Source organism: Podarcis gaigeae (assembly GCF_964106915.1).
Source record: "Podarcis gaigeae genome assembly, chromosome: 18".
Taxonomy (NCBI): Eukaryota; Metazoa; Chordata; class Lepidosauria; order Squamata; family Lacertidae; genus Podarcis; species Podarcis gaigeae.
This window is the reverse complement of record NC_139696.1, coordinates 5,024,331-5,048,990: the sequence shown is the minus strand read 5'-3', so window position 1 is coordinate 5,048,990 and position 24,660 is coordinate 5,024,331. Positions and strand designations below refer to the sequence as shown.

The 24,660-nt window shown below is 44.7% G+C and overlaps 1 protein-coding gene across 1 annotated transcript in view; it reads right to left on the bottom strand.

The window, feature by feature from the left end:
- Nucleotides 1–16,336, bottom strand: part of LOC310835717 (guanine nucleotide-binding protein subunit alpha-11) — a 35,770-nt gene extending 19,434 nt beyond the window's left edge. The window contains exon 1 of the mRNA XM_083720651.1: nucleotides 15,951–16,336. Within this exon, the coding sequence (XP_083576777.1) occupies nucleotides 15,951–16,086 (136 nt within the window). The 5' untranslated portion in view covers nucleotides 16,087–16,336. The remainder of the gene's footprint in view (nucleotides 1–15,950) is intronic.
- Between the last annotated feature and the right edge of the window lie 8,324 nt (nucleotides 16,337–24,660).

The window sequence follows — 24,660 nt, the reverse complement described above, 5'->3', positions numbered from 1 at the left end:
GGGGTGTGGAGAGGGAGAACCCCAGCTTTTGTTGTTGCAGGGGGGAAAATGGCATCCTGGCAGACAATTACTAAAAATAAAACCTTACACTCACCCACCTTAATAGGCCTAGGAGACTAGTCATCTACAATAAATCCTTGCCTCTTCCTTGTCAGATCACTCAAAAGTGGCTTTTTCAAGCTTTTGAACTGGGTGCTGCTTTCAGTTTTCTTACGGGCAAAGCGTTCAGCATCTCTTCCCATCCACCCCTACAGAATCCCAGGCTTGAAATCTTAGCTTCCCTCTCCTCCTAGTTCTCTGATTCAATCTTTCACCAAGTGGCCAAACATAGGCTAGAAGTTTCTACATGTTAGAGCAGTTCTGGATCAGACCAAAGGCCCACCCAGTCAAACACAGTGACTAACCAGATGCCCAAAGGAAGCCCACAAGCCTGAGGACACTAGTGCAACACACACACACACACACACACACACACACACACACACACAACTCCCCTCCTTACCCATCTAAGAAAACAAGAGGCACATCGCAACTCAAAGCACTTAATAGCAGCTGCATCCTCACCAAAGACTCCTGAGGCAGCTCAGAATGTTTAAGAACCAGAGCAACCAAAAGTCACCTGCCTAAGAGTTAACAGAGATATCTTTACTAAAATGACAAAATTCTGAAGAATCTTTTGAGTTAGCCGTAATCAAAATCAAAACGCAATCTGCATGAAAAAGCCATTTCTGTCTACAGTGGGGGCTGAAAAAATACTTACAAATCTAATTAGCCAGAATCAAAACTTTACGAGACAATATCTTCTCTGTCACCCCTTTAACCCACTTCCCTCCCCAGAGAGTCACCCTAGCATAAACTGAATAATCTGAAGCAATTACTAGGCCACAATGTCAAATTTTCAAGCTCATGGGTTCAGAGTAGGTCTAAAGAGGGATTTGCTCCCTGCCCTCCAGCCCATGTGGGCAACCTGCGGAGAGGAAGCCTTCCCACATTGAGCCTGGTATGGTGGTTTTCCTGGATCCGAAAAACCTGCACCAACAAGGCTCTGAAATTCATGGAATGGCTTGGAACCCAGGCTCCTAACTAAAGCACCTTCCCCATCTGAGACGCTACGATCAGCAGGTGAGCAACCTTGCAGGTGATGCCACCACTGTGAGCTGCCTGGTTGGCAAGGCCTTCTCTGTGGCACCTCCCAGTCTGTTGAATGCCATTAGACTTTCAAGAGGAATTTAAAAACATTCCTCTTTATGAAGGCATTCAGTGGCTACAAGGTACTGTTCCTGGCAACCTTGGCTGAGATAATGCGATCGCTAAACTCTTTTTAGAATGCACTGATATTGTGAGAGCTGGACCATAAAGAAGGCTGATTGTCGAAGAATGGATGCTTTTGAATTCTGGTGCTGGAGGAGACTCTTGAGAGTCCCATGGACTGCAAGAAGATCAAACCTCTCCATTCTGAAGGAAATCAGCCCTGAGTGCTCACTGGAAGGACAGATCCTGAAGCTGAGGCTCCAAGACTTTGGCCACCTCATGAGAAGAGAAGACTCCCTGGAAAAGACCCTGATGTTGGGAAAGATTGGGGGCACAAGGAGAAGGGGAGGACAGAGGACGAGATGGTGGGACCGTGTTCTCGAAGAGCCCAACGTGAGTTTGACCAAACTGCGGGAGGCAGTGGAAGACAGGAGGGCCTGGCATGCTCTGGTCCATGGGGTCACGAAGAGTCGGACATGACTAAACAATTGCCAACCTGGACTCCTTTGGGAGGAAGGGCGGAATATAACTTGCCTAAATTAATAATAGGGCAAACACAAAAAGGGAGTTTCTTTTATTTTTGTCTCAGACTCCCACAAATATTGTGTGGATTGGGGCAGGATACGGGGGCGGGAGCTGCATGCCACGGGAGCAAGCCTTGCAGCCCTTCTCTACAGGAGTTAATATATGCAGAGGGCTTGAGCCAACAGGAAATCTATGAGCCACCTTAAACTGGGGTTCACCACCACTCTGCAAAACCAACAGTAACGTGCGGTTGAACATTTTATATATTTTTTCCACTGCTTCTTTTCCCACAGAAAAATCAGTTTCTTATGTTCATTAGCAACAGCGGATGAATGTCGATTACAAATAAAATATGAAGCAAACTTGGCAGCTCGAAACTTTGTTGCTTCGTTTACTAAACACAAAGAAAACAAACGTGTTAAATTGGGTCACTCTAGGGCACTGGGACATCTCCCTTCACAAACTGGGAAATTTCCCCCGCCGCTCGATTACCCAACTCGAATCACCCTAAGTGGCACAGGGGGAAATTTTCCCAATTCTGAAATTTCCGGAAAGTCGACACCACTGGCCACTGGTTTCAATTGCTGGAAGACAAACGCTGTTCCTAAAGTTCAGGCCTCAGAAAGGAGTTGTGCTCAGTCGCTTCTTCAGGCACGGATGGAAACAGCCTTGTGATTGGCAGCCAGTTATGAGCTCCCTGACTTGCCCAGGCCCGGTATATCAATAGTAGGAGGAGCCTGGCCTTCTATTCTCCCCTGGTCAACCCGAGAAACACCCTCCTGCCTGCATGAAGCAAGTTGTCTGCAAAGATCCTGGATTAGACAACATCTACTCCAAGTTATGGCTGCCAGCTGACTTCCCCTCTGGAAAACAGAGCCAGCAACTCACGGATATGTTTACATGAGTTCAGAACTTCTCCTCCTGCACGTATGGGGACTTCTGACAAATGGTTCCAAGGAATACCCCACCTCTCTTCCGATGAAGCAATTATTTCCCGTATTTCTCATACCCAGAATGCCATTTATTTAATGGGAAGGGGAGAGAGCAGAACCTGAAATGCACGTTTGCAGAGTTTTCTCAAGTTGCTCGCAGAACAACCAGCCAGGCTTTATCTTTGCAAATTCAGTGCAGTCCCAATTAATATTGCCCATTCTGTCCTCCACAATTGCCCAGCCAGGGCACACAGATCACATGTTTATCACAGTGGTAGTGGGTCTTCAGGGAGACTGCAACAGAGGAACGCCAGTATATCATGACCTGCTTATCTACTGGCAGAGAGGCCTATAATCATAGCATTGTAGAGTTGGAAGGGACCACAAAGGTCATCTGGTCCAACCCCCCACATTGCAGGGATCTTCTGCCCAATATGGGGCTGGAACCCATAATCCTGAAATTAAGAGTCTCGTGCTCTACTGACTGAGTTATCCCTGCTCCAAACACACACACAGCAGTGTCCCAGTGGCTGGTGATGGGGGTTTTCCAGAAACTGTTTTCCACTGCCTAATACAGATCAATATCTGATCTTGCATGTTTATTTGGCTGTTATTTAGCAAACAAAGAAAAAAAAAAGGATGCCGTGTTCATTTTGATTAAGGAAGGAAGGAAAAAGAGCAATGAAATACCCAAGAAAAATACAAGGGAAAAAAGAGGTGTGGTTTAAATTATGGGCAAATTCAGAGATTTACTTGGAAATTCTCTCACTGGAATATTTGTAGATAATTTAAGGCATGACAGCTGAACTGCCTATACTTCTAGGTGGCTGCTATTTTTAAAATGGGGGCACTGAACACAGGTGAGACGATAAACTCTGTACATTGTTTCATGCATCACTTTTAAAACTCTCTATCTCGGGATATAACTTCTCATGCAGTGTCACGGGGCAACCACCCAGGTTGAGCGGAGGCGGCCAGTGGAGGACAGACAGACCGCTCCATCCTTTGCCCATTTGGTTGCCATTCTAACTAGCCCACCGGCCTCTCAGTAGACTGGTAAATAATTCCACAGCCTAGTGACAAGGCTGCGGGAACGTATAAATTCCAACTGCCAGGTCTGACCGATACCTGTTACAGATTCACAATTTTATGCAATAATTGAATGAAATACTGTGTTTCGAAAGAAAGGAAGATTTTTAGCGATAACAAAAGAAGCTTTTCTGCGGAAAATCCTCTGCCCAACATCACTGAAGTGGCTTCATTTCTCAAGGAATATTCCTGTCCCTCTACATTCTAAAACTTCCAACACTAAGGCAGCCTCAGGGGTTGGGAAAGAGGCTGGCAACACAGAGGCCAAGGACTGCTTAGAGGCTGCAGAATGACCCAACAGCGAAGACTCAAAAGGAAGTGCAAACTGGGCAGCTAACCGGGCACAGTCTAGATGTTTTGGACCACGCTTCCCCTCACCCATGGGGTGTTGATGAACAGATCAAACCACATCCTGCACACACGTCCCTAGGTTGCCCCAGATGAGCAACAGAAGCAGGAAAAAGGTATGGGGATTTAGAATGAATGACCATCATTATTTGGGAACTCCTTCCCCACAAGCCAATCCCACTAATCCAAGTGAACTAGCGGCAAATAAAATGGGGGTTCCCCCCTCTCAATGCACAGTTTGTAGTTGGGTGCTCCAGTGGGGAGTGCCAGTCCTCCATAAGGACATCCATGTGGACCACTGCTCTGCATGTGGTGAGTCAAGGCCTGATCTAAGGTGGGTTGGAGCAGCAGTACCACCACTGTACAGATATATGGTATAAAATTAAAATGTGTATCTCCAGGTGCATGTTTGAGCAAAAGGTGGACTGAAAAGGTTGAAGACCACTGCCCTAAACGATGCTAGTATCAACATAACAGAGCCTGTGCTTTAGAGAAGGGTCGGGTCAGCAACCTTTTTCAGCCGTGGGCCGGTCCACCATCCCTCAGACCATGTGGTGGGCCGGACTATATTTTGGAAAAAAATTATGAACGTATTCCTATGCCCCACAAATAACCCAGAGATGCATTTTAAATAAAAGGACACATTCTACTCATGTAAAAACACGCTGATTCCCAGACCGTCCGCAGGCTGGACTGAGAAGGCGATTGGGCCGCATCCGGCCCCCTGGGCCTTAGATTGCCTACCCCTGCTTTAAAACAAGCTCTGGGCGGCAATGGCCCACCTAAGACAATACTTTTACCTGCTCAGATTGCTTTGTACTCAATCTCCCCCCCTAAAATCTTTCAAGTTAGCAATGGTGGTGGGGTGGAAGCAGTGTCGTAGCATGGGTTGTCAGCACCCGGGGCAAGGCAAGTAATTTGCGCCCCCTAACCCATGGATTTGCGCCCCCTAACCCTAACCCCCAGATGTTGCGCCCGGTGCCGCCAGCCCCCCCATGCACCCCCCACACTACACCACTGGGTGGAAGGTTTCCTGGTGTTTTATTTTCCTGAGGAAACATTTTTATTTCCTAAGTTCATTAGCAACCATGAATGGATGCCAAATGCAAATACAATATTAAGCAAGTTTAAAAAAACCAAAAAAACAAACAAAACAAAAACACACACAACACTGTTACTGAAATAAACATGCCAAATTGAATCACACTCTCTAGGTAATCAGAAAAATTTCCAATGCAGATTACCCTAACCTGCATCACAAAATTTCTCAGAAAATTTCCACAAAACTCATACCTCTGCAAGCCAACATACATGAAAACTGCTAACCTCCAAAAAATGTTTAATAGCCAGCTTCTGCATGTCCACTACAAAGGTTTGTAGCCTGAAAGGGTCAGTTTTTGTAGAGTTTCTATATGTGGACACCTGGATGGGTTTCTCATTTGCCCAGGTGACTGTGGGAGAAGTATAACATTAACACCAAGTCTCAAAAGCTACACATCCCAGGGTGATTCAGGATAACAGCCAGACACTCCTCCAAATTAGCAACTGCCAACCCTTTAAATATCTATATATCCCCTAAAAATAAATCCCATATAGAAAAGATAATACTGTAATGGGGGCATTACCAAGAAGAGATAAACACATCATGACTTCTGAACAGCCAATGGCAAAAAATAAAATAAAATTCTTTGAAATAGCTGCTATTGTGGGGGCCAGAATATCCCAGTAAAATAACTTTTCATTGCCAATGGCTACCAGTTACAAGAAACACCCTGCTACCCGCTTGGGGACTAGATTCTGGGGGGGGGGGGGGAGGACACTTTCGAAAGTTGGCATGTAACCAAGAAGAGATGTCAGAGTTTCCTGCATCATAAGATTAACACCCCTTTCCCGCCAGCAGGTATAGTCGCAAGCAGAGCACAAGGAAACCTGAAGCTTTGAATTCTCAGTTTTCATACCAATGTATTTCTGAAAACGTGAGGGAGTGCAAAAACATCTGAGTGTATAAATAATGGCACCCTTTCTTTTTTTAAAATAACCTGGACAAAAGCTTGTGATTTTTCAGCCGTAGTTGAGGCACCCAGGACCACATAAAGAAAATGACAGGTCAGTTGTAGACCAATCTCATGTTGGAAAGGCAGCATCTATAGTTCAAAAATCTGGCTGCCAGAGCCTTATTGAGCTCCCAATAGTTAGGTAGCTCAATGGATTCAAATTAGCTCCGCACTCTCTAGATGCATCCAAACACAGTTTGATCCCCAGAATTTCCTAGTTTGGGAGACTGGTGTGGTACTAATCGGACGGTACAGCACAATTTTATTAGAAACTTTGCTTTGAGGGTCAAAGGTATCTTTGTAACGCATCCAGACCAAAGTTCCCCCAAATTTCTTATTAAGGCTATTCAGCCTGAAGATTGTAAAGCGCTGGAACATTTATGATTTTAATTTGCGTCACAGCAAAACTCCCAACGCTAGTTACTGCCAGGACTAAGTTATGAAAATCAACGTAAAAATAAGATTGTGCCCATGGACTGAGCCAAGTTATGACAACTATCCCCTGCACATTTATATGGGTTTAAGGAGACGGAGTACCTGGATACAAATCACTTAACTTTAGAAGTTAAGCAGGGACCCCCATTTTATTTTACCAGATTGTTTGAGTCCAACAGCATCGGGAGTACACCATACTGGCTCCCTCTGAGCTAGAGGATCAGAGGCAAGGCTACCACAAACTGCTTCCCTCGAAGGGCTATTTCAGGTTTAAAAATGGCTTGAGTGTAAAGCTGAGAGAAGGATTACAACTTTGTGACTCTAGAAAGCAAGCCCAGAAGAGGTCTACATCTCAGCCAGCCACATTTCAACCAGTCCTTCGCTCCTCAGGGTCATATTTAGAGGCCAAAGAACTCTCAACTAGGAGGAGAGAATCGCCGCCTTGAAACCAAGAGACATTCGAGAGAAACACTATGCTAGTTTAACCATATTCACAACTGCTTTCAGTCTGGGTTGGCACCTAAAGCTCAAAACCAACTCCTTAATTTTTTATTTTGCTGCAGCTTAAGAACGTTAAGGTTGCTTTCTCTCTCTCTCTCATCTGAAGAGACATGTTAATGTTACACTACATTTGGGAGGGGTGGCAGTAGGAGCAGAAAGTGGATTGGGGGGGGCAGAAGGAATATTTTACAAGAGGTGAGCATTTACAGGGCTGGTAGCCCGGAAAGGTGTGGGTTGCAGAGGTGGCACTGCTAAACACCTGGCACACAGGGAGGTGGGGCAGACACAAGGTGAGAGAGCTCCTTGGAGCATGTAGTACAGGCTGAAAGTTGAGGTATGAGGTCGCTATGTGCCCAAAGAGGATGGGAAGATGTCAAAAAGGAATACAGTCGTCAGTAAGGCTGGAAATGGAAGGGGGGGGGAGAGAAGAAATATTCATGCCTTGGATTCTATGCCTTAGGGAGGAAGGCAAACATTCCGCACACACAGATGGAGGCAATTATGGGAGGGGGGGGGGGTTAGCAGGAAGGCGGATATCAGGAAGAAGAGCCACCATGGCAGTCTTTTGGCTAGGAAGCAGGATATAAATCCTAGGGAAAAATTCTGAAGAGACGTGATGAAAAGGGCCAAGAATGGAGTTGTTTGAGAGAGTGTGGTGTTCTTAACTGAGGCGGGGCCCTTACTTTCGATTCTATTTTGTGTTTTTTTAAAAGAATAATAATAATAAAATGCAGCAATTCTGAGAAGGAAAGGAAGTCAGCTGTCAGGAAAGGGAGCCCCAACGAGAGTCTCATTGGCTAGGGAGTGGAATATAAATCCCAGGAAGAGCTGAATTATATAATAGAACCGACTGCTTCTTACAGTGTACTCCTTAAGTCAGTAAGACTCACAAAGGGGCTTGCATTTTCTGACAGCAGAACCCTCCACCATGACAGTTCAACTTCCAGCGCTCTGGGTACCCCTCTGATAATTATTTTTGTTCCCAAAACTTCTATATCCTGCTTCGAAACAACCAGCAGTCTCCACCCCTATGAAGGGTGCCCCCAACCTCCCCCACTTCATAGGTGACATCCAAACAAGTCGTACTCTGAACGGACCTACTAAATCAACAGGACTTCAGCGATGCAAGGCCACCGATTTCAACACGCATGCTTTGACTATGAAATTACATTAGGTACCAACCCTTACTCCATGCACACATGCTCAAAATGGAATGGGGTCAAGATGTTGCGGGACAACGACTACATGCTCTCTGCCTGCGCTGGCTGAGGTGGATTGCAGGTGGAGTTCACCTACATCTGGAGAGCCACAGGTAGAACTGGGGTTCAAGCAGGTCAGTTTACCCCACCAGCCACTTTTATTTTACCCCCAACTGACACCCAGTGCTCTGTGGCTCCTGAAGCCACCCATCTTGCTCATCAAGGAGACGTGGGAGGTCCTCAATAGGGCTGAAGGGAGCAAGAGCTTTGGGGAGAAATAAAAAAAGCCAAGGAGTGTCATAGAAATAAATCTAAGAAAGTTGATTCTTACTGTCAATAATTCTGTCGTTAATAAAATACCGATGTGGAATGCTAGCCGAGGACGACTGGGAATTAGATGCTATGGGGTGGAGAGGGAACTAAGAGTTTGGATTTGATATCCCGCCTTTCACTCCCTTTAAGGAGTCTCAAAGCGGCTAACATTCTCCTTTCCCTTCCTCCCCCACAACAAACACTCTGTGAGGTGAGTGGGGCTGAGAGACTTCAGAGAAGTGTGACTGGCCCAAGGTCACCCAGCAGCTGCAGGTGGAGGAGTGGAGACGCGAACCCGGTTCCCCAGATTACGAGACTACCGCTCTTAACCACTACACCACACCAGCTCTCTATCAGGAAGAGAAAGAGAAGCGGTAGGGGGAGAGCAGTATTCAAAATTAGCCAGTATTCAAAATTCACTTGCCACCAAGTGAAACTGCCTGGGCACAAAGATGGTGCCTGAAATCTCCAAAATATGCCCGGGGATCATTGGATCTTGACTGTTTTCAAACACTCATACCCCATCCTGTTGAATTCTATCAGATATTTTATCTGTACAATCAGAACAAATTTCAGGAACCAAAATGCTTTTTCTGGGCAGCCTGAGCAGGAGCAGTGAACGATGTTATAATTAACTGTTGTCGCTTGTCTTCACTCCCCACCCCGCACCCCAATGCCCTGCTCACAGTTGTGTAGAATATTCATGCGTTATGAATGGTCCAAGTCACCATTAAGAAAAGGAGGTAGGAAAGGTAGGAATAGGCCAATATATATGTGGACAGTCCTTGAATAGTGATTTTTCTGCAAGTTCTCCAAGCTCAAGGCTATCCTCTGGACTAGCCAGATGTTTAACTGATAATCAATCACAGCCAGTCCATCATTTGACAAGTAAGACTTTAGAGCCGCCTTGCCCCAAATGGCAACTAGACATTCCGTTTTCGCAATTGTAACCTTAGTTTAAGGAGCCATTTGGCACCTAGCTTATATATATCTGAGTTTCTAACACTGGATGAGAGACTCCAATAAAGCCCACCTGTTACTCTGCATGTGGTGAGATGACCCCAGAAGAGGGATATGAGTAGGTGCACTTGGGTGGTTGATTTACTCTTGAGAAGATGTGGGGACAAATTCCTGGTCTCCTCCTAACCTACCTCACAGCACTATTGTGAGGATAAAAAAAACGAAGGAGGGAGAAAGGTGGAAGGACAAAAGCCACAGACACCACCTTAAGCTCTGAGGGGATAATGTACACAAATGAGTAAATAAATTTAAATCTACTAGGAAGATTAGAAGGCAGGCTTATGTTTGGTTTCTTACTGAGGAGGCAATACAGAAGGAAAGTTGTGTGTAAACAGTAGAAGAGATTCTGCCACATTCTCTTTCGACCTGACCTGCTCCACTGGGCTGTGGTTATGCTAAAAATAAGGGAGAAGGAAAGAGTGGAAGAGAAGAAAGGGGCATACACATTTAAGCCTACAAAGAGAAGGCGATTCTTATGTTTAGTTTGTCTTTAAAGGATTGATATGGAGAGGAAGTTCTTAGTTGGAAAAAAATAATCTGCCTCTCTCTTTGTACCTGACAAGGTTGTTGCAAGGATTAAAAAAAAACAGCAGGAAGAGAAATATACCACACCCTGAGTTCCTTAGAAGAAAAAGCAGGGAGATGAAGTTTGAGACTGTAAGGCCCCATTTAAGGCACTAAAAACTGTTAAGAGATACTTATTCCCCACAGCTACAATTCCCAGAGTTTCCTAGAAAGAGGGATTTACTGTTACACAACTCTGGAAATTGTAGCTCCGTGAAGGGAATACAGAGTCTCAGCACCTTTAACAAATTACAGTTCTCGTGATTCTTTTGGGGAAGTCATGACGGTTTAAAGTGGTAGGATAGAGCCTAACACTGTATATATAGGTTGCCATGTTGCACACATCTGTAAATGTATGTGCATAACATTATAGGGACAAATAAGCAGCAATATATATTTTGTATACCCGTTCTGAAATTTTCTACAATCAAGCAGTATATTAATTTTTTTAAAAATAAAATATACATAGCTAAGCAACTGCAGTTGTATTACACACATAAAATAAACATCTATACACATTCTTGTGTGTCTATTATGTTTGAGTGTATGCACATAAACATACAGGGTGATGCCCATAACAGAATTGTATCCAACCAACCCCTACTCAGAACAGACCCACTGAAATTAATGGATCTAAGTTACGGTAGTCATGTCTACATACTCAAAGCAGAACTTAGGTGGACACAACTGAAAGTTAAAGGCACACAGGGATAAACCTAGATGAAAGTCAACGAGGAAATGAAATAGGGATGCATGCACTTACAACATGAGTTGCATCCAACAAGATACTAATCAAAGCAGATCCACTGCAATTAATAATGGACCTCAGAAGAACTTAAAATTTCAGAAAGGATAGACTACGGGTGTTTTAAGTTTGTGTTTTAAAAATAGTAACAACAGGTTATATTTATGCCCTTTTATAAGAGTAGAACCACTGGTATCAATGGGCCTTAAACTCATTTAATTTAAATGGGCCTACTCAGAGTGCGAATAACGTTGGATACAACCTATACTGTAAACTGAAAATCAAGGATGCTACTCAGGGGCTAAAAGAATGCTGTATCAACTGAAATTAATAGGTTGCATACAACTAAGTTCTACTCAGAGTAGATCTGTCGACGTCAATGGACCCAAGTCAGTAATGCACTTGAATTCTAAGTGATGCTAAGACATCTCAGGTTGAATCCAACTAAGTTCTACTCAAGAGTGAACCCACTGAAAATCAAAGGCCCCAGGTAAATCATAGATATTTCACAGAGACACAAGTAAATTTCAATGAGTCTTCTAAGGATACAATCCAGAAACTAATACTAAGGATGTAAACCCACTGCAGTTAATTGGTTGAACCAAAGTTGCATCCTTACTCAGAGCAGACCACTGAAGTCAATGGACCCAAGTTACCAGAGTCATTTATCTCCAATTAGTCTACTCAAATCAAGGCTAACATTGGACACAACCCATTAACTTCAATAGGCCACCATTCTTAGCATCCGTTTATGGGCTGTATCCAACTTTAGTAACAAATCCATTAAAAATTATTTACATTGCACAAAATGCACAATGATTTCTCCAGCGGGTCTACTCTTGAGCAGAACTTAATGCTAAGACATTATGGGTTGACTCTGAAGATCTATTAGAATGAAATGGGCACAACTGACTTGTGATTTCTTGACAGCTGGGCCTACTCACGAGTGAAACTTCGGCTTCAACCCAGGGATGCCTTCGCATGAAGACATTAAGAGAGTGGACTCATTGGAATGAATGTACATGGTTTCCTTAAGACACATTGAGGGGTTTTTCTGGCGAGTCTACTCTTAAAACTTAGTTCGGATTCAACCTAGAGAGAGAGATGTTCTAATGTATTGGTTTTAATGCATCTCAGTGGGGTTTTTTGGTTGGTTGTAAGTTGCTTTAGGTTGTCCTGGCCAATTTAAAGTGAACAACAATTTAATAAATAATAATAAATATATGCATGTATATGTATATAGCTGTGTGTGCCTGTGTATGTGTATCTATAGGTATGTGTGTACACATATGTATACAGATGTATACGTTCAGTCACTCTATGCACATATAGAATCTTAAAGAATTCGAAGGGACCCCAAGGGCATCTAGTCCAACCCCCTGAAACATGTGAATCTCCACTAAAGCATCCACGGCAGATGGCTAATAAACGATGTTGAAGATGATGCCAAAGACTATTCATGTGCCCTTTTCTTCATCAGACCTAGAGCAGCGGTTTTTAATTTATTTTGTTCAATAACTCGTCTAACGAATTGCGATTATGCAGCAATTATTTTGTTCAATATATACATACACGTGTGTGCGCGCATGCACATTAAAAGGTTAAGAAAAGGCAAATGACCCCTGGGTGGTTAAGTCCGGTCAAAGGTGGCTATGGGGATGCGGCGGTCCCCATGAGATACCACACAGGGGACGGGTGTTGCAGTTGCATCTATGGGGTAGCTCAGACTCGGGGCCATGGGTTCAAGCCCTGCGTTGGGCGAAAAACACACATTCCTGCATTGGGGTGGGGGGTGGGGTTGAACTAGATGATCCCCCTTGGTTCCCCCCAACACTAGATTCTATGATTTTAGTTTAGATAGAAAGATTTGTGTGTGTATATACCTATAGCTATATATCTACACACATATATTTGGTTTACATGTGTGTATGTACATGTTTGTGTGTGTGTGCTAGCAGAGGGCCTTCTCAGCAGTGGCGCCCACCCTCTGGAACGCCCTCCCATCAGATGTCAAGGAAACAAACAACTATCTGACTTTTAGAAGACATCTGAAGGCTATCCTGTATAGGGATTTTTTTTTAATGTTTAACCATTTTTTATGTGGTGTAAGCCACCCAGAGTGGCTGGGGAAACCCAGCCAGATGGGCGGGGTATAAATAATAAAAATATTATTATTAATTATATATACGTGTGTACATATTTCTGTGTGTACATATATATATGTGTGTGTGTGTGTGTATGTATGTGTATGTGTGTGTGTGTGTGTGTATATATATATATATATATATACACACACATTTTTGAGCGTACATATGTATACACGTTTGTGTGCATATCTCTTTTGTGTGTGTATGTGTATATATATGTATGAGTGGGCAGGGTGGGGGAAGGCATACATATATATGGGTGTGTGTATACATTTTCTGTGTGTACATACATATATAAGTGTGTGTGTGTATATACATTTTTGAGTGTATACATATTTATGCGTGCATGCACATATCTCTGTCTATATGTATTGGCAGGGGGAGGCATATATATGTGTGTGCTTACATTTTCGTGTGTGTTTTTACATATCTATTACATGTGTGAATCCATCTTTTTGTGTATACTTTTTTCTGTATACTGTACACTATATATACAAGCATGGGTGGGGTGGGCAAGGCATATTTATATCTGTATATGTATGTATCAGGGGACCCAGGTGGCGCTGTGGGTTAAAGCCTCAGCGCCTAGGACTTGCCGATCGAAAGGTCGGCGGTTCGAATCCCTGCGGCGGGGTGCGCTCCCGCTGTTCGGTCCCAGCGCCTGCCAACCTAGCAGTTCGAAAGCACCTTCGGGTGCAAGTAGATAAATAGGGACCGCTTACCAGCGGGAAGGTAAACGGCGTTTCCGTGTGCGGCTCTGGCTCGCCAGATGCAGCTTTGTCACGCTGGCCACGTGACCCGGAAGTGTCTCCGGACAGCGCTGGCCCCTGGCCTCTTAAGTGAGATGGGCGCACAACCCCAGAGTCTGTCAAGACTGGCCCGTACGGGCAGGGGTACCTTTACCTTTACCTTTATGTATGTATCTGTGTGTATACATTGTGTTTGTGTGTACACACGCATATATGTGTGTATATATAAGCATAGGGGGTGGGCAAGGCATATCTATACCTATATCTGTATCTGTGTGTATACATTCTCTCTCTCTCTGTGTGTGTACACACATATATGTATCTATATATTAGTTTTGTGTGTGCATGTATATATAAGCATGGGGGTGGGCAAGGCAAGGCAGACATTCAAAGGAGGCCCCGTGGAGGGGTTTTTGTTTCGGTTCAGTTCCTAACGGGCAGCGATATGTATCTCTGTGTATACATCGTGTGTGTACACATGCATATTTGTATATATATTAGTTTTGTGCGTGTTTGTACAGTGGTACCTCAGGTTAAGAACTTAATTCGTTCCGCAGGTCCGTTCTTAACCTGAAACTGTTCTTAACCTGAAGCACCACTTTAGCTAATGGGGCCTCCTGCTGCCGCCACACCACGATTTCTGTTCTCATCCTGAAGCAAAGTTCTTAACTTGAAGCACTATTTCTGGGTTAGCAGAGTGTGTAACCTGAAGCGTATCTAACCTGAGGTACCACTGTATGTGTGTGTGTGTGTGTGTATATATATATATATATATATATACAGGTTTTGGTGTCTTCGGGTGTCTTCCCGTGTAAAAGTTTTACACGGGAAGACACCCGAAGACACCAAAACCTGCATTCCTGTACCCGTGAAAATCTACGAAAGCATATATATATACATATACACACATACACGCACATATATATATATATAAGTTTTATCCGTGTATGTATATATAAGCATTGGGGGGTGGGCAAGGCATATCTATAGCTATATCTGTATGTATACATTCTTTGTGTGTGTCTTTACACATGCATATCTGTATCTATACATTAGTTTTGTCCCTGTATGTATATCAAAGCATGGGGGGTGGGCAAGGCACATCTATAGCTATATCTGTATGTATACATTCTTTGTGTGTGTCTTTACACATGCATATCTGTATCTATACATTAGTTTTGTCCCTGTATGTATATCAAAGCATGGGGGGTGGGCAAGGCACATCTGTACCCATATCTGTATGTATACATCTGTGTGTGTGTGTGTACACATGCATATATGTATACATATTAGTTTTGTGCGTGTGTGTGTATATATATATATATGCCTATATATGCGGATATATATATACACACACACACACACACACACACATATATATATATATATATATATATAAGCATGGGTGGTTCCTAACGGGCCGCGATATGTATCTGTGTGTATACACTGTGTGTGTGTGTGTGTGTGTGTGTGTACACATGCATATATGTATATGTATATATATATATATTAGTTTTGTGCCTGTATGTATATATAAGCATGGCAGTGGGCAAGGCATATCTGTACCTATATCTATATGTATACATCTCTCTGTGTGTGTGTGTGTGTGTATACACATGCATATATGTATACATATTAGTTTTGTGCGTGTGTATGTCTGTATATATATTTATATATATATATGCGGATACACACACACACACACACACACACACATATATATATAAGCATGGGCGGTTCCTAACGGGCCGCGATATGTATCTGTGTGTATACACTGTGTGTGTGTGTGTGTACACGTGCATATATGTATATATATATATAGATAGATATTAGTTTTGTGCGTGTGTGTGTGTGTATATATAATATATAAGCATGGGGGGACATTCAAAGGAGGCCCCGTGGAGGGTTTTATTATTCCGTTTCGGTTCCTAACGGGCATCGATTGGGGTGGGGGGGGCGGGGATGTCGGTATGGGGAGCCCCCTGCCCTCCCCTCCCCCCCCCCACCTGGGAGGGTGTGTTATGTGTCTCCGCGCGCGCCCCTCCCCCTCCCCCCCCCTCTTTTCCCCTCAGGACTGACCGAGCAAGAGGAGCTTGAGCTCCCGCCGGGCGTCGCGCTTGTCCCTCCGCAGCTGCTTCTCGATCTCGGCGTTGATGCGCTTCGACTCCTTCACCTCGTCGCTGAGGCAACAGGCCATCATGGACTCCAGCGTCATGGCTGCCGCCCACCCGCCCACCGGCGGCGGCGAACGGGAGGGAGAGGAGGCGGCGGCAGCGGCAGCGGCGGCGAAGGCCTGGCTCCGTCAGCTCGCTATTTTGACCGGGGCGGTTCGGTGTGGTTTCTCTCCCCACCCCGCCGCCGCCACCTCCTTCCTTCCTTCCTTCCTTCCTTCCTCCCCTCCTCCTCCTCCTCCTCAGCCCCAGCCGCCGCCGACCTAACTTGACGCGCCTCAACCCAACCTCAGCAACAAGCCGAGCGACGGGCGCCGCGGCCAATAGGAACGCCGCGCGGCGGCGCCTGGGAACGCCCGATTGGACGCGCGCTTCGGCTCTGGCCTTCCCACTCACAGCTCTCTCCTCGGGAGCCAATCGGCGCGCCAGCCCCCTCAGGCGAGAGGCGGGCCACGGCGCGCGCCGCCGAGGCGAAGCGATTGGCCGAGCGGCCGCGCCCCGGCCAATGAGGTAATGGCGGAGGAGGGGCGGAGAAGGGTTGGGTTGTTGTTTTTTTTTCCACGCCGACGTGCGTTGAAGGTTGGAAGGAAGGCCCCGCCCCCTTTTATTTTTCAAAGCAAGGTTGGTTGGTTGGTTAGATAAGAGATTGGGAGGGGGAAGGAAGCGAGGAACGGTTGGGGCGAGCGGGCCGGAGAGATGTGCGCATGCGCGCTAGCGGGCAGGGCCGCGTTGAGTTATGGGTCGCTGGAGGACTTAACGAGGAAATAGAGTGAGAAAGCCTAGAGAGGTGCAGGGGTTTTTTTAAGAAAAAAACCGTTTATTTTTTTTCAAAAAAACTTTTGTTTATTTTAAAAAATTATGGTGGAAGCTTAAACTCAGGGCAGTGGGAAGATTATCTGCCTCTGGAATCGCCTCATTATAGATTGGGCCTCAACCATGGGAAGAGTATTGAGTTAAATGTGTTCCTGAGCATGTGCAGAGTATTTTCCCCCCCCTCACTCCTGAATTTTGGGAACCTCTCCCTTTCCCCCCATTTTTTTCATTTTTGGGGGGTTTTCATATATATATATAATTTTTATTATCTGGCCAATCACATCAAACTAAATCACATCACATAAATTCCGAATTACAAAGGCAAATTTTGAATTTTGTTGGGGGGACCCATACTTCAAGATCCAAAGGGGGATTCTGATCATCTTCTTGCTACTGTGTTAATGTCCAAATCAGTCTCAATCAGTCCAAACAGACCTCATAATTCTATCCAGTCTTGCTGTTTCCACATCGTATCTTGTTCATATAATTTCTCTTTTTTCTTTATGATCTCTTCTGATAGTCTCCTTAAGCCGATAAACACCAATATACTAATCCTGTGTGAATTTTCCGTTCTTCCAATCCAAGGCCAGATGGTTTCCATATATCATCTCCTTCATAGATAACATCGCTCTTTCCATCATGATTTTACGAAGTTGTCGCTCTTAAGTCCCACTGAGGAGTTTGATCCACGATATATAAACAGCTTTGTTTCTCTCTCTCTCCTCCCAGACTCAAGACCTCCGACAGAGCTTTTCACAAAATTATAAACAAACAAACATATAAAACAAACAAACATAAATCATAATCTTATTAAAAATTACACTTATTAACATTGTTAAGTGACTTCCTCGCTTCCCCTTGGTTGAATTTCATTGCATGTCCTTTTAACGGTTTTCCAAATCACAGTTTAACTTGAACATTAACATCCTTAGGTCTTTTCATTTTGAAATTAAGCATATTCATTCATCACTTAACTTAAATAAAATCCTAAGCCAATTAAGTAGCTGCAAGCTGTTTCCAGTTAATTTAACTTAACATATTTAACTAAATAATCATTAAATTTAGTCCAATCTTCCTGATACTCCTCCTCCTTCTGGTCACGGACTCTTCCGGTTAGGTCGGCTAGCTCCGAAAAATCCATCATCTTCATCTGCCATTTTCCCACCGTTGGTAATTTTTGCGCTTTCCACTTTTTGGTTAGTAAAATTTGAGCAGCAGTTGTAGCATTTTTATTGTTGTGGACAATATGTAGCCCCCCCCCCCAAAAAAACCCCATTATACGTGAAACATCCTTGCTTTTCAAGGAAGAAAAAGAAAGAAGTGAAATAAAAGAGAGAGAATGGCGAGGATACAAAAAAAACGCCACACATATGAAGAGAGAAAAGAAAAAACACAGAAAAGGACATATATGAAGAAGAGAGAGGGATGACATAACCAGAATTCTGTAAGAATAAATTTGAATAAATTGCCCTTCCAGAAAGTTTTTTTTAAAACCCCACACCATTTATCGTATTTTTCACTTGCTAATTTCATGTGCTTATTCCCAGCATTTGTGACGCACCTTCAGCGTTCTTCGACCCCCAACAATGCAAAACCTGCTCATCTTGCTTTATTGGCCAAGGGAGCCGGCGTAAGCCCCTTCTGGCGAACCAGAGCAGTGCACGGAAACGCCGTTTACCTCCCCACCAGAGTGGTACCTATTTATCTACTTGCACTTCCGACTTGCTTTCGAACTGCTAGGTTGGCAGGAGCAGGGACTGAGCAACGGGAGCTCACCCCATCGTGGGAATTCGAACCGCCAACCTTCTGACCGGCAAGCCCTAGGCTCTGTGGTTTAACCCACAGCGCCACCCGCGTCCCATGTTTTTATAAACGAACCTAATTTAGTCATGGCCATTAACATCAATGGGTCCACTCTGACGTGGTGGATTTGTATTTTGCACGTCAACCTGAACATTTCTAGGGTGTTGCATAACCATTGCTTTCGACAGGGACTTATGGAAGTCGTAAGCCAAAACATCTGCAGGGCGTTAAATTTGCAGCAGGCTGGTTGGAGCCGTTGCTCTGGCTAAGCAAAGGCCGAAATCCAACACTTCTGTATTTTGGATCCCATCACTTCAGCTTCCCGAAGTTATGTACTGAGTTGAATAGGATCCAAAATGCAGCAGTCTGATTGGTCCTAGAACAATAGGATCCAAAATGCAGCAGTCTGATTGGTCCTAGAACAATAGGATCCAAAATGCAGCAGTCTGATTGGTCCTAGAACAATAGGATTCAGAATGCAGCAGTCTGATCGGTCCTAGAGCAATGCAGCAGTATGATTGGTCTGCAGGAGCCACCCAATCCAGCTCCAGATGGAAGTGAATCTACAACCTGATTGGCTTACAGGAGAATTACAGAATTAGCCAATCACGTGCAGCCCATTGTGTAAATAATGTATATAAAGCAGATACTGTGGGGAAATAATTCATTCTTCCTCACCACTATGAGCTGAATAAAGAGCATGAAATCCACTCTAGACTCTGATTATATTTCACCGATGAAGCAAAATCCCATTCTTCCACCTGTTCCTTCTTGCGTGGACTTTGTGTAGCCTTGGACAGTGCAACGTAGCCAGCTGTAAAGCAACCCTAACGACCCATTTATCTTTAAATTGCCGGGAAATTTTGAGCGAGAGAACTTGGCCTGAGTACGTTCTCGTTTTCTCTGTCGCTCTGGAAAAGGCGCCAACCCTCCCAGGTCGGCACTAGGAATTGCTTTTCTACTTATCTCTCACATGCAGTTTGGGTTCCAAAGCTCAAGCAAGATAATTCAGGACCTTGAACTCCCATGAGATATACATATCCTCCCTTCTCCTTGACTGTGAGAAGAACCCTAAAACCCCCATTTTTAAATCCCAGTCTAATTTGGGGAGATTTATGACGCTGTGTTTTGTTTTGTTTTAGAAGTAATATTTATTAAAGTTTTAAAAGTTACAAAAAGAAAAAAGATAAAAACACCATATTAAACAAAAACAAAACAGCACATCACAATAAAAACAGGGGGGGAAACAGAAAAAAGCAGAAAAATGGAAACAAGTAAAAAACACATCAAACATTCCCATAACTTATCTTTCATTTGCTTGTTTCCTTGACCTCCTCACACCTCCCTTTTTTGTATTATAATTCGGTTAGCTATATCAGCAAATCCTTTCCATCTTTTCCAATTTCTGTCCTGTAATTAATCTTAGTATAATATAACTTAACTTTTCCTCCTTTCACCAATTAACAGTCTATTTTTTCCTAAACCTTTATAACATTTCTGCTAAAACCACATAGCTTCATTCCAACATCCTTTTAACATTCATTAATTTTACAATATTTCTGTAAATAGTCTTTAAATTTCTTCCACTCTTCCTCCACCGACTCTTCTCCCTGGTCTCGGATTCTGCCAGTCATTTCCGCCAGTTCCATATAGTCCATCAGATTTATGACGCTGTGTTTTAAGGGTTGTGTTATCTCCTCCCGGTTGATAAGGTACACTTCTGAATTCCATTTGCTAAAGAATCCCAAGTGAAGAGATTATTATTATTAAGGACTTACAGGTGCATAGTGGTCCCGAGTCTTCCTCTTCTGACTTAAAACAGCATTATTATTATTTTTTTAAAAGGAGGGCTGAGTGCTTTGCATGTGCAAAAGTGATTTTTTTAGACAATAGTACCTTTTATTTTGGACACGGGTGGCACTGTGGGTTAAACCACAGAGCCTAGGATTTGCCGATCAGAAGGTCGGCGGTTCGAACCCTGCGACGGGGTGAGCTCCCATTGCTCGGTCCCTGCTCCTGCCAACCTAGCAGTTCAAAAGCATGCCAAAGTGCAAGTAGATAAATAGGTACCATTCCTGCGGGAAGGTAAACGGTGTTTCTGTGCGCTGCTCTGGTTCGCCAGAAGCGGCTTAGTCCTGCTGGCCACATGACCCGGAAGCTGTACGCCGGCTCCCTCAGCCAATAAAGCGAGATGAGCGCTGTAACCCCAGAGATGGCCACGACTGGACCTAATGGTCAGGGGTCCCTTTACCTTTACCTTTTCCTTTTAAAGCACATCTCACAGAAAAGGCGATATAATTGCATTTCTTGTGTCCCCCTTTCTCATCAGCAGAGGTCACTGTTGCACTTTGGATGATATTTCTGTTAATTTAGGGCTTTTCCCTCCCAGAAGAATTTCAATTCAGAACAGTCCTTTTTAGGCAGCCCTTATAAGGTCCTTAGCTCCACCCAGGTGGCCTTCCCAGGAGCATATCGGCATTGGTTTTCTGGACTTCCAGGATGAAATACCCTCAGACCGAAGCATCCTCTGCACATCTTGGGGTCCAGAGGTGACAATTGCTGGGCTCATTGTTAGCCAAAGTAAGCCAAATCTCATCCCCTGACTCGCCTCAGGCTCCAGACCTGCAAAGGAACTTCTATTGTACTTTTGGGTGGTGGGTACTTAATACATATTTGTCTATGCTAATCTTATACCTGAGTCTTGCCCTGCCATGTCTGCTTATGCTAATCTGGTACCAAGGACTCGTCTGGACATGTTTGCCAAGGTTAACCCCTCCCCTTTTGTGACATGTCAGTGATGTAGCAATGATGCTGTACGAACTGTATTCTGGGATGTGGTGGGAAAGTTTTAAAAGTCTTTGTCACCCCATCCTCGGGGTTCAAATTTGCTCTACTATTGCGCAATAAACTTTGGTCTACAGCTATTTGCTCCGGTTGGCTGGACTCCTTCCTTTATTCCGCAGGGACCCACGGGCTCTGCCCGACAAGCTGGGTGACTGAGCAGCCTCACACCTAGATTTTTTCCTTAACACCTTCTTTCGTTGAGGACCTTGCATCAGTTGCATCGTAACTCTAATCGGTTTCCAATCGGTTGCGTTACATGGGATTGTAGTTGTGGAAAGAAGTACGCCAAGGGTCATAGTTCAGGGATGTCCTACAGGTCGACCGCGATCTACTAGTCAATACACGGAGGTTTTGGTAGATCACAGTCAATCACTGGCTCCTTCATCCGGCCCCGGCCCCTTGCTCCACCCTCTAGATCGTGATACCAGAAGATGTAGCTCTCGCAGCGAGGCTGACTGTTTCATTAGAAGAAGAGTTTGGATTTGATATCCCTCTGTATCACTACCCGAAGGAGTCTCAAAGCGGCTAACAATCTCCTTTCCCTTCCTCCCCCACAACAAACACTCTGTGAGGTGAGTGGGGCTGAGAGACTTCAGAGAAGTGGGACTAGCCCAAGGTCACCCAGCAGCTGCAGGTGGAGGAGCGGAGACGCGAACCTGGTTCACCAGATTACGAGTCTATGGCTCTTAACCACTACACCACACTGGCAAAGCTCAACAACTTTGACCTGAAACCCCCCCCCCCCCAAAAAAGAAGTGGTAGATCACTGCCAGTTTTTAATTGTGTGAGTAGATCACAGTCTCTTGGAAGTTGGCTGTCCCTGATCTAGTCCAACCCTCTGCAATGCCGGAACCGCAGGTAAAAAAATAAGCATCGTATTTTTCGCTCCATAAGACGCACCAGACCACAAGACACACCTAGTTTTTGGAGGAGGAAAACAAGGAAAAAAATATTATGAATCTCAGAAGCCAGAACAGCAAGAGGGATCGCTGCGCAGTGAAAGCAGCAATCCCTCTTGCTGTTCTGGCTTCTGGGATAGCTGCACAGCCTGCATTCGCTCCATAAGACGCACACACATTTCCCCTTACTTTTTAGGAGGGAAAAAGTGAGTCTTATAGAGCAAAAAATACGGTAACTGACTTCGCTGTATAACCAAGGCAGTGGCCAGTCCCCAGCGTGGACCCCAGGACTTCGCCAGCTTGCAGCTTGTGCTTGTAACTGCTAAAAGGAGAGAGGGGGAATATTTTGCTCTTCTTCCCTATCCCTCTGTTTTCATTAGCAACAACTGGAACCGCACACAGAAAAAAGCATTGCACTTTCCTGTCAAGAGTGAAAAATGCTCTTTGCATCTCAGGCGGTAAATGGGTGATAATTACAGCTTAATCAGCCTGCAATGCAAATATTCTAGAGGAGGGGAGGGAGGTTTCCTGCCACACAAGATGTATGGAGTTTAATTATTTCAAGTCACTGATAAGAGAGGAGGGTGGTGGGAATGATTTGTGGGTATGTTCTTTCTCAGCTATAACCAACCTGCCTGCCTTCCCAGCCCCCCAATCTTCGCCTCTTAACTGTTGGCTTCATCAGAAACATGCCCCCCCCAAACAAACTCACACTTTATTAGCTCTCAAAACACAGCAAAGTGGGCAATTTTAAATGAGAGGCACCGGTGGGTTTGATTCTCGCTGTCTCCCTCCCTTCGTCCTAAATAGCGGTGGCCAAAGAAGGCCCTTATTTATTTTGCCGTCTATAATAATAAAATGCTACTTAAACGGGGAGGCTTTTTTATTAGCGCTAAGCATCGTGGAGTATTTTACGGGCAATTATTAATTAATTAAGCTTTGGAGGCAAATGGGAGGGGGAAGGGAGAGGAAGGAGGAACGCTCATGGAAGAAACGATCGGAACGTGAATTGCGAGGACGGCAGCTTATTTCTTTTGTGAATTCTAAGTGGTTTACACTACAGTAAAGGTAAAGGGACCCCTGACCATTGGGTCCAGTCATGGCTGACTCTGGGGTTGTGGCGCTCATCTCGCTTTACTGGCCGAGGGAGCCGGCGTGCAGCTTCCAGGTCATGTGGCCAGCAGGACTAAGCCGCTTCTGGCGAACCAGAGCAGCGCACGGAAATGCCGTTTGCCGTCCCGCCAGAGCGGTACCTATTTATCTACTTGCACTTTGACGTGCTTTTAAACTGCTAGGTGGGCAGGAGCAGGGACCGAGCAACAGGCAAAGGTGGCAGATCTTGCTCGTGGCAGATAGCTTGGGGTGTCACCGGTTGCACATTGGCCCTGAAGGGCTGAGAAGGCTGGTTATCTCCAGCTTGGACTACTGCCATGCGCTCTACGTGGGGCTACCTTTGAAGGTGACCCAGAAACTACAACTAATCCAGAATGCGGCAGCTAGACTGGGGACTGGGAGCGGCCGCCGAGACCATATAACACCGATCCTGAAAGACCTACGTTGGCTCCCAGTATGTTTCCAAGAAGAATTCAAAGTGTTGGTGCTGACCTTAACAGTCTCGGCTCAGTATACCTGAAGGAGCATTTCCACCCCCATCATCCATCCCGGACACTGAGGTCCAGCTCCAAGAGCCTTCTGGCGGTTCCCTCCCTGCAAGAAGTGAGGTTACAGGGAACCAGGCAGAGGGTCTTCTTGGTGGTGGCACCCTGTGGAACGCCCTCCCATCAGATGTCAAGGAAATAAACAACTATCTGACTTTTAGAAGACATCTGGAGGCAGCCCTGTTTAGGGATATTTTTTAATGTTTTATCGTGTTTTTAATATTCTGTTGGGAGCCACCCTGAGTGGCTGAGGCCTGGGCAGATGGGCAGGGTATGAGTATTATTATTATTATTATTATTATTATTATTATTAAAGATGGCATGAGGATGTGGCAATTGGGGGAAGATACAGTACCAGAGGGCCTTTCTCAGTGGGGATACTGAGAAGTATTAAGCTCTCAGCATCTTAAAAAGCAGAGACATCACCTTACCAACAAAGGTCCGTATAGTTCAAGCTATGATTTTCCCAGTAGTGATGTATGGAAGTGAGAGCTGGACCATAAAGAAGGCTGATCGCTAAAGAATGGATGCTTTTGAATTCTGTTGCTGGAGGAGACTCTTGAGAGTCCCATGGACTGCAAGAAGATCAAACCTCTCCATT